The sequence below is a fragment of the Podarcis pityusensis genome (assembly GCF_964106645.2).
Source record: "Podarcis pityusensis genome assembly, chromosome: 2".
Lineage (NCBI taxonomy): Eukaryota > Metazoa > Chordata > Lepidosauria > Squamata > Lacertidae > Podarcis > Podarcis pityusensis.
The window spans coordinates 43,815,545-43,830,993 of NC_138029.1; the positions used below are offsets into that span (position 1 = coordinate 43,815,545).

At 43.2% G+C, this 15,449-nt stretch overlaps 1 protein-coding gene across 5 annotated transcripts in view; it reads right to left on the reverse strand.

The window, feature by feature from the left end:
* ADGRL1 (adhesion G protein-coupled receptor L1) overlaps nucleotides 1–15,449 on the reverse strand; it is a 135,546-nt gene that overhangs the window by 43,887 nt on the left and 76,210 nt on the right. For all 5 annotated transcript variants that reach the window (XM_080996012.1, XM_080996009.1, XM_080996011.1 and 2 more), the window contains exon 4: nucleotides 10,076–10,185. In XM_080996012.1, coding sequence (XP_080852138.1) covers nucleotides 10,076–10,185 — 110 coding nt within the window. The remainder of the gene's footprint in view (nucleotides 1–10,075; nucleotides 10,186–15,449) is intronic.

The following is a 15,449-nucleotide window of genomic DNA, read 5'->3' on the forward strand; positions in this document are numbered from 1 at the left end:
TCCTGCTGTGTGTTAGACTTATGACTATTGGAGACAGTCCCATGGTTGCCATGAAGACCACAAAATCCTGAGCTAGACCCAAGGCATCCTCAGCATGGATGTTATAGAAATTTCCTGGACATAGTCAGGATTTGCCCTTCAAAAATGGCATCTGGGCAGAATTTTCGGAAACCTGTTAAAATGTCAGGGAAAACCCAGTCCGGATTTCCACTTGTTGAAATATGGCAATCCTAATGTTGAAGTCACCAATGACCACATTGGCCAGCCCAGTCAGGGAGGCTGCTGGGCAGCAGGGGAGTGGCAAAATAACACCATCCCTGGTCTGTCTCTTTGGCCCAGCACCAAATTCAGGCCTCTCACAGTTCTGCTCCAAAGAAGAGGGGGGTTTTGGTAATGGAGAATAAACTGCTGAACCACAGCAACCCTCCCATCTCATCACTCCAGTCTAGCTTGGTACTGCACAATTTTGTTGATAAAATTGGAGCAGGCATTCTCCTTCATTATCCATTATAGAGTCCAGGATACCAGTTGTCTCAAGGAGCCCAAGACAGAAGGCAGACTCCACTTTCCTCCACAGACTCTACTTTTCCTCCACAAATTTCCTCAACAAATTGCACTTCTAAGCCTGTATCTTGCTGCAGGGGTAGCCAATACTGTGTCTTTTAGATGCTGTTGAACAACTCTCCTCAGTCCCAGTCAGCATGGCCAATGGTCAGGGATGATGGGAGCTGTAGTCCAACAAATATCTGAAGAGCACCACACTGGCTACATTATTAGAATTCTAGTAGAATTTAGAGAAGCAAAAATAAAATATTCCAGGCAGCTCTTAGGAACTTTCCAGGGATCAGACATGATCAGGATTTAGGTCATATATGTGACTGGAAGGATCAGGATGCTTTCTATGAGCAAAAATCAAGCTTTGGTGGGACTAGACAGAGCTACTAGAACCGGCCAAAAGTGGTAGAGACTGAGGGATCGACTGATTGATAATTTAAACAGAAGCTCTGCTGATCCCAGTAACTTTGAATGTTCTTCCACAGTCCTCCACATTGTGTCATGGTAATACTATATGAACAAAATTTGGCAGAGGCACAAAAAAGGAGATGTTAGAAACAACATGCCTCCACTCTCTGCAGCAATTGTTACAACACAAACACAAAATAAGAAGCAAAATGAAGGATGTGAAAGCATACTGTTCCCAAACCTGTGCAGCTGCAGGCACAACAATCACACTAACCACCAGTGATCTATCAGTTGCCAACACACAACTGGCTCATACTGCAATCCAGATTGTATGGAACAGCTGTGCATTGTTGTGTAGAACGGGTAACATGGGTTTGCTCCAGTAAGCTAGCCTGAGAAGGGGTATAAAAGTATGTCAGATGTAAATATGGCTTTAGAAGATTACAGAAATTCATGGAGGATAAATAAATGGCTATTGGCCATCATAACTAAAATAAATCTTCAGGTTCAGTGGTGGTGAGCCACCAAGTACAAATTGCCAGGCAAAGAGCTGTTGCCTTCAAGCCCTTATGGGCATTCTGGTAGCATCTGGCCTAAGTAGAAAACGCTTTAGGATGGTAGACTAAATGGAACATTGGTCTGGCCTGGACTTAACTAACCTGGCATACTAGCAGAAAGCAGCAGAAGAGATTCTGCTAGTGCATTGAGGCTTCCCTCCTCTCCTGTTTGATGTTTTATTGTATTTTTAATATTTGATTGGAAGCCGCCCAGAGTGGCTGGGGAAGCCCAGCCAGATTGGCAGGGTATAAATAATTTTTTGAATTATTATTATTATTATTATTATTATTATTATTATTATTATCATCATCATCATCCCTCCACGCTTTCCCCCAATCTGGGGGGTCAGGAGAACCCTCAGAGCACCACATGGGGGGAGGAGAGGGGAGAATAATTTCATCTGGAAAGCATAAGCGCTTGCACTGATGGATGGTCAGAAAAGCACAGTGTTGAATTCCTCCCTATATTCCTTCAGGTCTCTGCTTATGCTCTTATGTAAGAAGATTATAATGGAGCTCCTGCTGATTTGGGAAGGCAAAGAGTTAACAATAGTAGTACAAGTGGGCAGGATTGTTGGAGGCTGATTTAGAAAAGAATCATAGAATCCTAGTTGAAATTTTCCTCAGAATTCATGAAAAAAGCAAACTTTGATAAGATCAGAAAAATTGGCACAGCCCTGGAAGGAAATGGAATGATTGCCCAGTGCACAAAAGAGCATTCCAATAACTTCCTTGTACATTAATACAAATTTTACTGTGTGCACACAGTCCACCAACCAGTCATCAGAGGTAAGCAAAGTAATCAACATCCTTACTATTATTTTGCTATTGATAATTTCCTGTTATGGTTCTTTGATGAGTCCATCTTAGAACATTGAAGAAAACTCAGGATTTTATATGTGGTGTTTTATATTGGAAACTTCAGGGAACACTGCATGGACCCAGATGACTGGAAAAGAGATATAAAGAGGATAGACCATTTGACTCTCATGGTATCCTCAAACTCTGCCTCCCTGATCCTCTTTTGAGGGTGTTGTGTGTATTCATTATGAAGGGTTAACTTCATCTTCCATTTGCAGGGAAGCAGAGGATTTCTCACACTCAGGGTTACCATTAAATGCTACCCAGCAGCTAAGAAATAAAAATGTATTATTTAAAATCCTTAAAATGTTTTAAACAAACTTGTGATTTGAGGATTTTATTCAGTTTCTGAAGGACTTTGTGACTTTGGTGACATCTTAACATTAAAATGAACAGAGACAGAATATTTTTCTTGTCCGGGTCAGTGAGGCCCTGGAAAGTTAGAAAAGGAGTTGATGCCAGGAGTCAAAATAAACATACAAGTGATACTAGATTTGTGCTGACTTGTACATAATTTGGACTGAGTAAAGGAATGAAAAATTAAATAGACAAGCCGTTTTGTGGCTCAGAAGACCAGAACTTCATTTCATGATTTACCAGAGTGTCACCATATAACCATCATTTATGAGCATATGTGGACTTGAGCTCTCCATGTATGTAAAGGAGATAATGGCTCTGGATTGCTTTAGGGGGTATGTATAAAAATGAATCTTTATAAGACTATGATTTATTGAGAAACTGAAGCAAGCAGGGTCATGGATGCCAGACAGGCTTTTTTCTGGACTAATTTGAAAACAGATTGTCCATGTCAGGCCTGTATAACACAAGGGCCTAGGAAACGAGTGGGAAATAAAAGAAAGGTCTGTTTAAAAAGAAAGGAATCCACTGCACTTCAGTTGATGTTTGGCTAGGTTTGTGGTCTCTTAAATCATCTAAGAGAAAATAGGTTTCAGAATCCTAACCTTCTTTAACTGGATGTCCCAGTTAAAGAATGGGGCCTGACCCACCATGCAAACCTAGGATAAGGGTGAAACAAGCTATGCACAAATTTAATCCAAGCAAAAAGAAAAGAAAAAAAAGGGGGGGGGACCATTCTACTGCATTTTTAAGCATTCTTCCCCCAAATGAATGAACAACTCTAGAATTAGCTGCATATGAAGCACACAAATTCATACAAATGAACAAACAGACCAGTCTCCTGTGTGCACGAGAGGCTCTCTTCATTTTGAATTGGGGGGAAACTGAGGTCCACATATGCATCTTGTCTTATGTGAGTTGCAGAATCAGTGACGATGCGCCAGGTAGTTTTCAAGCTAGCTGGGCCCAGAGGCTGCTCTTTGAGAGCCACTTCCCAGGAGGCCATACGCCACCCTGGCTCCCTAGTTGGAAGCGTAGTCAGCAGAGGAGATGGAGGAGAAAGAGTGGGGAGGAAACCAAGGGGAAAGAGGGACGACATCCACAAAAGATGATGAATGTAGTCAAGGAAACAGGGCCACAGCAACGTGGGCAGGAACAGCTAGGGCCTCCAATTATGCCAACACTGAAGGTGGGCAGAGGAAAAAATACTGAAGTTTGAATAAATGTTTATCATATAAACAAAGACAAAAACTCTTTAAATAGAGTAGTATTCATTGAGTGCCAAATTGTTGCCCATGTATGTTTATGTAGCCACTCTGTAACACTCCCAAGGAAAGAGACTCTATATCTTCCTTTTGAAATTTATTCCAACGCTTAGCTGTTCTACTGCCCTCCTTAGAACCATTCATTTCTGGCCTACCCTCACTGGCAGTAGCAACTGCTATTTGACATCTTGAATTTAAATATTTGAAGACTGTTAAGAATGTTCCATTTAATCTTTTCTTCTTGCGGCTGCTATATGCAGCTCCTTCGCACTTCCTTATAACTCCACTCTTTATTATTCTCCTTGGATGCTGAACAGCTTCTCTTTTTTTTCTCATCTTCCTTTCAAAGTAGCACCCAAAATGGAACACAGATTTCTTGCCGTAGCCTAATCAGTGCCAAACTATACTATGCCTCAGTATGGTTCTGCAACACTAATGACTTGCTGTTTTCCCCTGGCTGTGCCCAGCGATGTCTATGGGCATCTCTATCTACACCTCTGTATTTAAACCAATTTCAAGCCTGTTCAAACTTCATGGCTTCCAACCAAGAAATCTTCAGAAATGCAGCTCTCCAAAATGATGGGGAGCTTCTAACAAGGCATTCTCAGCAACCTTATAAAGTGATGACATTTCCCAAAGTCGCTGTGAGAGAAGTCATGATGATTAAAACTGTTTAAGAATCTGATCCCAAACTAGTTTGCACTGGGCTAGTCAGCAGCCAACAGTTTCCCCCCTGACAGCTATATGAGAGGTTTTGCACTTTTGTATTGTTTTGGAGACCTGCAAAACCTGCCTGACTAGTGGCACAAGAAATAAGTGCACAACAAAGGAAGCAATAACTGTCTCAAACCAACCTGCCAAAGTCAGTGGTGGACAGTACTGATTGGCATAATTTCACCAAGGCTTCTCCCCCTACCCCTCAGGGACGTTTTGCAATTAAAAACAAAGCAAACCAAACACATACATGTGCTTATGGTACTTTTTAAAAAAATGGGGAATCTGACTAAAGCATGACAAGAGGGTAAGGATACACCATTTGGCTTGATAGAATATATGTCTCTTATGCAAACTGACAAATGAGGAGGAACCTAAGCTCACCTCAAGGATAAAGAACCTCCTATGATTTCTCTTTAAAAATTATATCTTAGCTTCACCCTAAAAATGATCTGTCTTGTTTCCAACCTCGTAGTGTATAAGTGCTGACAGTGTGGGCCTTTTCTAAATCTGTACAAACTAAATCTGCACAGCATGGATACAGTTAGTAAGATCTATTTAGGCTGCAGTCAGGCTTGGGGGACTGGCTAAGACTTGGCCCCCAAATATCTGTTTGTATTTTGGAGTTTCCATTCAAGCACCTACACTCAGATTCATCAAGTGACTGGTCTGCCTATGTCCCCACTACTTTGCCTGATTTCCAGAAGTGTTTGCCTGGCAAAGCCCATTAAACTCCACTCACTCTTAGGAGAGAATCCAGGCACTAAAAGCAACCATTTCCCAGTGTGAGTAGTGATACCCCTGGTAACAAGAACAACCCTGGCCTAAGAAAAAGCAAAGAGAGCAAGCAGCAGAAAACAGAGTGAAAGAAGAGAAGGGAAAGCTGGGGAAAGGAGCTGGCAGAAGAGAGGGGAGAGGGAGGTTGCGTTTTGAAAAATATTGACACAATAATAACAATTCACTTTAAAAAATCCAAAACCAAAAATCAGACACATTAAATGAATTGTTTTGTTTTTCCACATGTCAGATTGGACCCTGAGGAAGGAAGATCAGTGTCTGGTTAGAGTGGAGGCAGCTGCAAAGGAAGGAAGCAAAAGGGTCTGGCAACATAGGCCCCTCCCACCTCTGTCATCCCTCTGTGATCCACCCCTCTCCCCATGGGTCTCCAGCTTCCTGTGCTTTCCCCTTCCATCACCTGCTCCAGCCCTGACCCCCAAGGACAACAGCACTGGATCAAACCACTCTCCTGCTTAAAGAAGCACGGTAGGGCAGCCAACAGGGAGCAGCAGAAACACAGAGGCAGAGTGAGGTATGATTGTAGCAAGAGCTGAGTTCAGGTTCTGCTACATATCCAGCACAAACCATTGTGGATGAAATGCCCAGCCGTGATACTTTTCAATGAAAGAGGTCCAACCATGGTTATCATGACTGCCACCCTGGTTCAGCATTAAAGCAGGATACATCCAGGATGGGTGATGCTTTCTCCTATCTGATGTGAGTTGGGAACACATCTGTGCTAATTAAAGGTGAGAACTGCTGAAAATTCCTCCTCAGTTCAGCCACTGCCAATCTGAGAATGGGCTAACTGTTTCCTGCTTCTGGCTCCATTTCACCTGCATACTGAAACCCAGGGGTCCTGACTCAAGGAGCAGGGAGAGCATTGGATGTAACTAAGACTGATGTCAAATATTTACTAGTGTTGAGGAAATAATGTATTTCTTAATGTGTGGTAAAGCTAGAAAGAAGGTTTCTGTCTCTTCTGGAGAAGAAAGAAGCTATGCAAATAAGCTGGGAAGAGAATGTAGCCTTAGTAGATTTGAATCAAAAGGATATAGGAGCACACTGTGGGCTTAACTATCCTATCACACTGACAGAAAAGCATTCTTATCTCAGCTATGCATATAATGAATAGTGAAAATGATCCTGGATTTTAAGTGAAGACATAATGGCTTTGCTCAGACATTTGTCCACAGTTTCATGGTTTACAAAGCTGCACACAAGCACTGTGAATGTGTCCTCCTTCTTCACTGTGGACAAGCACTTCTCCATCCTGGCTTATTAGCCTAGTTGTTTACTGAACATTAAACCAGAGTTCCCTTTTTTGGACATAACCGGGAATTACGGCTTAATGCAAGCCAGGATTCCCACACCAAAGCCATTACTTGAAGAGACAAGGGTAGGGTAGGAGTGAGTGACCATAGCACCCATCCATAGATTCACAAACTATGGCTTATGAAACCATGGGTGAATGGCAGGATGTGACCAATGAAAGTTCTTGAGTCCGGGAGAGAGAGTTTACATGTATGACTGCATATATATGAACAAATATAGCTGGGTATGTTAATACAGAGTATGCAAGCAAGCACAAACTCTGCTTACATATCTGGCAATGTATACAAATGTCCTCCCGGCTTGGATCCAGAGATGCCTTGTTGAGAACAGAAAAGGCATTTCTGCTTGTGCAAGGCAGCCCTGTTAAATTCTTCTAATTTCCCCATCTACAACAATACTCCATCATGTACCCTTCCAGAAGGTCCCTCAGTCCTCAGGAGAAGCTTTTCAAGAGATGGGGCGGGGGGGGGGGGGCGAGAGAGTGCCAAGAAAGCCACATTGCATGAGCGGTGTTTTGTTCACCTATGTTTGACTGCAACCATATATATGTGCATGTGAGTAATATATGTACATGCACACATACATCCACACATGTATATATAATTGTGTGAGAGAGGAAGATGGACAATGCGCAGGTGCAGGAGGATGCTCACCTGCAAAACTAGTCAAACATGCAGACATGGAAGTCCATAGCTTTTCACATGGTTCTGGGGATCGGCAGGTGCATGTGTATGTCTATGGGAACGTAATAATGAGCTTGCCAATGTGCTGATATGCAACCTGTACTGAAAGGGGCACCCTCAGTGTCAACAGCTCTGCCATAGTCAGTTACACTTCCTGGCCATTTGCCCTAATAGCTGATCCCAACATTCTCCATGCCATCCCTGCCTCCCCCTCCCCCCAGACACTTTCACGATGCAGGTGATATCCTGGTCAGCCTTTTAGTGCCCTTTGCTGTTTTGGGGTATCCCCAGTGCTGTTAAACTGTGAGGGGTCAGGACTGGTTGCACCCTGAGATGAGTGTTGATTTGTTTCGAAGCCACCTGGTAGCTAGAAGGAAAAGGGGCAGGAATGAAGGTTAAAAGGTTAAGAGGCCACGCCTGCCCTGCTCTGCTCCATTTCGTCTGTGAGGAGAAACCAAAGGGGCATTAGCGGAGAGGGGAAGGGGACACACCCTGTGAGGCTGACCCACCCACATGGATCCTAGACCCAGCGGAGAGTGTGCAAGACACCAAAGGCAAGGAACAAACTTCCCAAACACTCCAAGCAACACAAGAGAAGGAAAGGAGGAGGGCATATGAGCTGCTGACCCAGGGAGGAGAGACACCACAAACCTAGCCCTTCAGTAGATTGCATTTAGGCTTGCCAGATCAAAATACTATTGCTAAGTGGTGCCATCAATAAGGGATTTCAGTTATGATTTGTGGGGCTGTTTGGAAATGGGGAGTAATCTTTTCGAATAAGGGCTGTAATTGTAAATAACAGACACCTTTGCAACCCCCCTAACATGGCAGTTTGCTAACATACGGAACCAGATTAGGGAGTGGCAGCCATAGCACCAGGCTTGTTCCATCAACAGGAATGAAGCAGATTGGCTCCAGGAGATAAAGGGCCTTCAGCACGTTAACAATTTTCCTGCTACTTGTACTCTGTAGTGACCAACTCCTAGTGTTCATCTCAGAAGCCAGAAAAATCAAATTCAGTGCTGCATTCAGTTTATGAACCGAAGACTTGAACAAACAAATTCACATATTGTTTTGAGAAAAATAATTGCATATCAACTGCTTTCTTCGGAGAAGTTTTCTTAGGATTATCTCCCACCACATGCCATTTTCCTTCTTTCCAAGGAATAATGCTGGTGCTAAACTCCATTTCAGGTGCCTTGGTATGGATGCAGATGGGTTTGTGCTTAAAAACATGGGAATTGTGGCACAAGCACATTCAGAACGCACATGCCCACACTCAAAAAACATGCACGCACTTAAGGACAGAGCCATCTATATCCCTGTGCTCATGAATTCATCCATACCATGTGAGCATTCATAAAGATACTTCTATAACAGAGGTGTACACACACACACACACACACACACACACTCAATCATACCAGTCTACATACAAGACCTACCCACAAACATTCGAAACATGAATTGTTGCCCTAGCCCTGTAATAATAGCCACAGCTTTTAGAATGCTATGCTTTTTGCTGGGAAGAGATATCAACTTTGCTACCAACTGCCTGATGCAAAGGCTCACAGAACCACCCCAAAGCACATTTCAGGGCACTGAAACGTGCATGTGTATACACACACGAGTTTGTGCATATGCACTGCACACAAGCATGAAGATGGTCATACATCTGAGTGTGCATACAAATACACTGTGCCATTCATATGGATATACAGACCATATATGCACAGACACAATGCATATATACCCAGGACATGTTAAGTACTAATATACATGTCTATTGTCCACATTTGATGCACCGAGTATGTACATATACTAAGGATGAGCCAAATGCTATAGAATCACACATATCCTCATCAATCACAAACAAGCAAACACACAGTGCACACAAATAGCATGTATTTCAAGCACTGACACCTTGCAGACACCATCATGTGGGGGTTCAAACACACAGTGATAGTATCTCTCCTGAGGGTCTGTGCTACTGTGGAGGTTTTGTATTGCTCAAAATTTCAAGGATTTTGGTTGTTGTTGAGGAGAGATGCTGAAATAGTCCTGTTACTGGTACAGCTACCCTGGCTAAAATCAGCATCAGGTGCTGAAATGGAGGAAGGTTATGGCTGGTCCAGCTTGTGCCTTTTTGGGGTCCTCTTTCCTTAGGGCTCAGGTACAGAAAGAAAAGAAAGAGAAACTAAGGCAATGATCAGCCAAACATGGCGAGTTAGAGACAGAACTACAAACCAGGAATCATTCTGCCCAGTTATCGAGGCCCAAACCACTTGAATTAATTCTTTTCTCAGAACCCTGGCATTTTAGTCCACTTCTACTCTAGCCATTGGAAACCCCTCTCCAGCACAAGAGACAAAAATGTCAGGGTTCTCTGTTAGTTTTTGGTCTAGGTGGTGTCTCCTCTAAGTGCATCCTATTCCCATGTCTGGGTGTGTATTAGGGGGCCAGTCTGTGGAGTCTCTCTCCTTCCTGGGTCAGGTGGGAATCTTATTTGGAGCAATAACTGAAATAAGATGAAGCATCAGAGTTCAATGAGAAATGGACTCACTGTAGGGGACACAGTCATACTGGACCTCCAGGTACTTGTAGGTGCCAGGGCAAGGGTCTGGAAAAGCATCTGAGCCAGCCACTACGACACACTGTGTCCGATTATTGCACCTGAAAGAGAAGAAAGAAGGGCAGGTTGTTAAGCTACTGACACAAACTGCAGTTTTAAAGGAAACCACTAGGTGGCACTGATTGATACTTAGTACTGTATTGCAAATACTTCCTAGAATCTTTGAAAAACTGCTGCACCACTATTTTGTTTGGGATGCAGATTATAATCTCAGGTATGAAGCTGATGCAAGCAGTGAGCAGGCACAACTACTAGTCGGATAATCCAAATACAGTGACAGGAAGCCCTTTACTAACCCCATTCCAGGATTTGTCCGCAGAAGACTTGCTGGATGTCAGACACAGCTCTGTGCCTGTGTTAGCTCTGGTTATGCGGCCAGAGACTGTCACCAACATTTGATTGTTGTGATACTGTATTATATTACAGTAGCGGTATATATCAGTATCTTTATATTTTTTATTACAGTATATTGTATTATTTTTTATAGTACTCTTTTAACCTAGGGACTTTTAACCCGACAGACTTATTTATGTGCAATCGTGGCTCCTCAAATTCAAACTAAACTCACAAACTACAGTTTTCGTACATGTCCATAACCTTATGAGTGTCTGCAGACACCAATGTGAGTGCAAACCATATTCCTCTGTTTGTCCAAAGGCGACATCAAATACATTTTTGTGCAAGCGCCCAAGGTGACAACTCCCGTATAATCACTGAGGATTTACAGACCTTCAGACCTGGATGCGGTCTTGCAGCAGTGAGACGTGGTTCTGCCACTCCCCCCCCCCCCCCGGGCACCAGGTAATGGTGCCCAGTAACACCCCATCCTGGAAGAAAACTTGCACTTGCCCACCACTGCGAGTCAATCCTTGGGTGTGTGGCGGGGGGGGGGGAGAGATAATATTATAACCTGGCCCCTGCATAATCAGAAATCCCTATGTGGTGGTTATTTTTATGTTCTCTTAGCATACTGACCCAGATCACAACTGGCAGATTAATCAGACAGTCCTCTCAACAGCCAGTTGCAGAATTGTTAGCCTCTCACCCTTGCTTAGGTCCAGAGGTAGAGCTAAGAAGCACTGCCCCCCATTTCCCACTTCGTTAGCTCCTGCCACCTGCTCTCCCTTGAAAGGCTGATGCAACAGGCAAGGGAGGTTGGAAGGGGGACTCCCAGGGGCTGTCGGCTGCCAAAGCAACTGGAGCCGGTATCAACTCGGGCCCCTGGGGCAGGACAGCCACCACCTGCTTCACTGAAGCGGAGTTTGTCAGCAAAGTGGGATGGATGAGAGTTGAGGTGCTGGCGCTTCCAGCTTTGTAGAGCCCCACCCAATGGCTAGTCACTTTCTCAGATGGTGCTGTGCAGAATGCCCTTCCACTGCATGGCTTATCTTTGAGCTATGCGCTCAAAGAAAGTTGTGGTTCCTGTGCTCCTTGCCGGGTCCCCCTGCTGCTGTGCTGTGAACTCAGCTATGGTTTGGCTTAGCATGTTATCTGAGCCCGGGCTCAGGGCTTGTCTCACTCCAGACAAACCAGGAGCTGCAACAAAGGTTTGCTCTTGAATTTGTGGCATGTTCTCGTGTCCATTCAGCACACTAAGCCAAACCATAACTTTGCTCACAGTAGCAAGAGGACTGGGAGAGGAGCCATAGTTTGGCTTAGCATTATGCGCAGACACCACCCATTATGTTTTGGATTCTTGTATTTACTATTATTCATTTGCTATAATGCAAGCAACTTTGGGTACAATCTGGTAAGAAAAACAAAAACAAATGAACACATGCTGTTGACAGGAAAGGAAAAGCAGGCGGTATTTGTTGGGCAGGCAGGGAGGCTGAGATTTGGGGAGTTAAGAGAGCCCTAAAGTACAGTGGCTGAAGGATGAGGGAGACAAAGCAGGCAGTGGGCAGACGAGCAAGAATGGGAGAGAAAGGGGTCAGGGGAGGCACACACAGAGACTAATGCAGGTAAGAGGCAGAGGAGATACAAAGGGAAAGGAAACGAACAAAGGAGAAAACTGCACCCAGGATTTAGAGACAGGCAAAACATCATGCTGTTGGCAGGTTAAAAAATGAAAGGGAGGGAACACTGGAGACTAGGAAACTGTCAGGCAGGAAAGGCCAAAAAGCTCAGGAGTGGGAGGTTTCATATATTGATCTGAACAAAACAGGTCCTATCTTGAAGTCTTATCCAAGCTACATTTGTTTGGTGTTTGTCTAGCAGCACCTTTGACATCTACCTAACCTTTTTTTGGCATTTACCTACTGTGCATCCAGTACCTTCATTAAAATATATAGTACCTTTGGCACCACTTAAAGGTTTCTGAAATCTTAAGCAGTAATATAGATACTTTGGGTTCACCTTTTGGCTCACAGAATGTTGCGCCCATGAAACAGAAGACTATGAATCCTCAAAAACAAGGAAACTTCAGCTGTCTAAACACCAGCATGACATGGGGAACAGTGAACAAAAAAAAAAATGTTTTGTAAGCATGGGTTGTGCTTACGGACAATGTCCGGCATGAATGGCCATTATCACTCAACTAACCCAATGTGTGATAGAATTTGAGGTAAGATTAGAGGAATGAAGCTAACCATATCAAACCAATCCCAATTGGGAATTTTCACTTCTATTGCACTGCAAAGTGTATTCTCCTTAGCACTGGAAATGGCAGAAAAATTGCCTATCAACTTAGTATGGCTCAGCTTCTGAAGAGAGAGAAAGTAAAATAATTGCAGCGTAAGATGAACATGTTTATTATGTTTGGAGGCATCACAACTATAAAATAAGTCATTTTGCCAAACCTGCACTGGATCAAAGTTTATGCTAACCTGCCTGAGCTGTCCTTGTTACCTGTTCTATAACTCTCCTTTCAAACTCTTAGCTGGCTTCATGGCAAATATCACATCCAAAAACCTAGAGACTTGGCTAATTGTGCTAAAAAGATTTTAGCACACTCTTTGGACACACTCTTTTCTGCCACTTTCTCATTGTTTAATCCATATATCAATTACCGTATTTACTCAAGTCTAATGCGCCATTGAATCTAATGCACACCTCGATTTTCAGAACCTTGAAACAAAAACAAAAAGTATTTGCTGGTGAATGTAAATGTTCCATCAAATCTAATGTGCACCTTAATTTTTGCAATGTAATTTGGCCAAGAAAGGTGAGCATTGGATTCAAGTAAATATGGTAGTTCAATATCAACATAGAAACCTCAAAATGCTAGTAATTTAGGAACATGGCATCTACCAGATCAAATCTTCATTGTGTTAAACATAACGGGGGGTTTTCATCCTTTTATTGTATAATCATGCATTTATTCATTAAGTGTGCAAAGGCTTAAACCTGCTTAGAAGTCACACCCTCTGACCTGCAAGACCTTCCTACAAAAGTTCATCTAGCATGGACTGTACTACTTTTGACAGCACCCCTTGGACTGTGCCATTTCAGAATGTAGAGAGAGGAAAGGGGAAGAGGAACGGCAAGTTTGGCTGTTTCCCCATAACAAAAATTCCACACATGGAGAAGGATGGCACACCAAGGAAAAGAATTCCAGGCCAGGCTTTTGCCTTATGCATTTATTTTCTATGTGAAAGGGTTTTAAAAAACAATAATGTTGGAGCATTCAAGCATGTAATTGCCAACCCACAATTTGAAGTGGTACAGGCTAGGAAGAAACATATCATATGGTAATTCTGAACAATTAGTTTGGTTTTGAATCTTAGCTGCATGGTCCCTGGTTGTGGTTGCTCCATAATTAGGGATAGCAAAAAGGTACATATTCAAATATTTTTTCTTATTACTCCACTTGTTCCAAGGCACTGAAAGGAATTTATAGGACTAAGCCAGGCCTGGACAACTATTAGCCTGTCAAAGAAAACATGACTCCCCAGCCATACATGACAACCTACCAGGGAGGCTCATTAAATTTCCTGCTTTTGCTGCTTTCCTGGGAACAAAAGCTATAGGACTGACATACATGTAGACCACAACAAATGGGTGGTTTATCTTGACATAAACGCTTGATATAAATTCTTAAGAAGAGCCCTGCTGGATCAGAGTAACAGTCCATCTAATCCAACATCCTGCTTCCTAGAGTGGCCAACTAGATGGTACTGGGAAGCTCACAAGCAGAACACAAGGACCACTGCTTTGGGGCTTCCCAGAGGTATCTTGTTGGCCACAGCAGGGAACAGTGCTGGTCTGGATGGAACAGCTGTCTGATCCATCAGGCATCGCTTGAGGGCCTTGTTTCAGTCAGGGGTTAAAACGCCCTGGGTTCAGGTCTGTGCCACCTATGAACCCGCCCCCCCACCTATGAGCTCCTCACCACCACCTATGAGCCCCCCCCCCCCCGGTTTCCAACTCATTTGTTGACTTCAACAGGTCTCCTCTGTGGTGTAAATGGATTGTAGATGGGTGTTTAGGCAGCAGATATAGCTGCTTAGCAGCAGAAACTCTGCTTGTATAATTAGTAGATAATATTTGGTAACAGAAATGAAAATCCAAACAGCATGTAAATGCCTTGCTAATGGTATTGGTAACAAATTAAACATTGAATATTGTTTAAAACATTAGTGAGTTTTGCTGCTAAGGGCAATTAGATTTAGCTTGCATTTAAAAAATCTGCTAGCAATCCTCAAAGCTCTCGGGGATTCTTGATTGCCCACTGCTGCTGCTGTTGAAGAAACTCACCAATGGATTTTGATAGAAGCACAAAAAAGGAGAGATAACTTAGCGAGCAGCCAGTCACTAGCAAAAGTGAGTAGGAGTAAAGGAAGCCACTCACCAGCCTACAGGGTCTCTGCCAATCTAGAAAGGTGAAGAGCTGTGTGAAAATAGGTGAGATGGAATTTTTTGGAGTGGGATGTTCAAGAGGCCACAGCTGCTTAAGTCAAATAATGTATGTGTGTGAAAGAGAGGCAGATGTTTCTGTGTAAGGCATACAGGTAAAAATCAAACAAGATACTGCACCAGAACTGGTGATTAATGTGGGGATAACGAATCAAGCATTCTTTATTCTTCATTCTTCTTCATTCCAAAACCATGAAGACCACCCCAGTGTTTACCTTCTAAATACAGAGATGCCAGGCATCAAGCTGCCTGAAAGCCAGGACCATACTCCCAAATGTGTAGAGAGCACATGCTCAGAGTCACTGTTTCCCATGTTATAATGACTATATTTGCTCCACGGCTGAACCCTGGCTCCAAAAACATGTTTTCTGGAACTGAACCCTAATGAAATATGGCTTAGATTAAGCCATGAAAAACCCTTTTTGGAGAAAAACCTATGTATTAATTG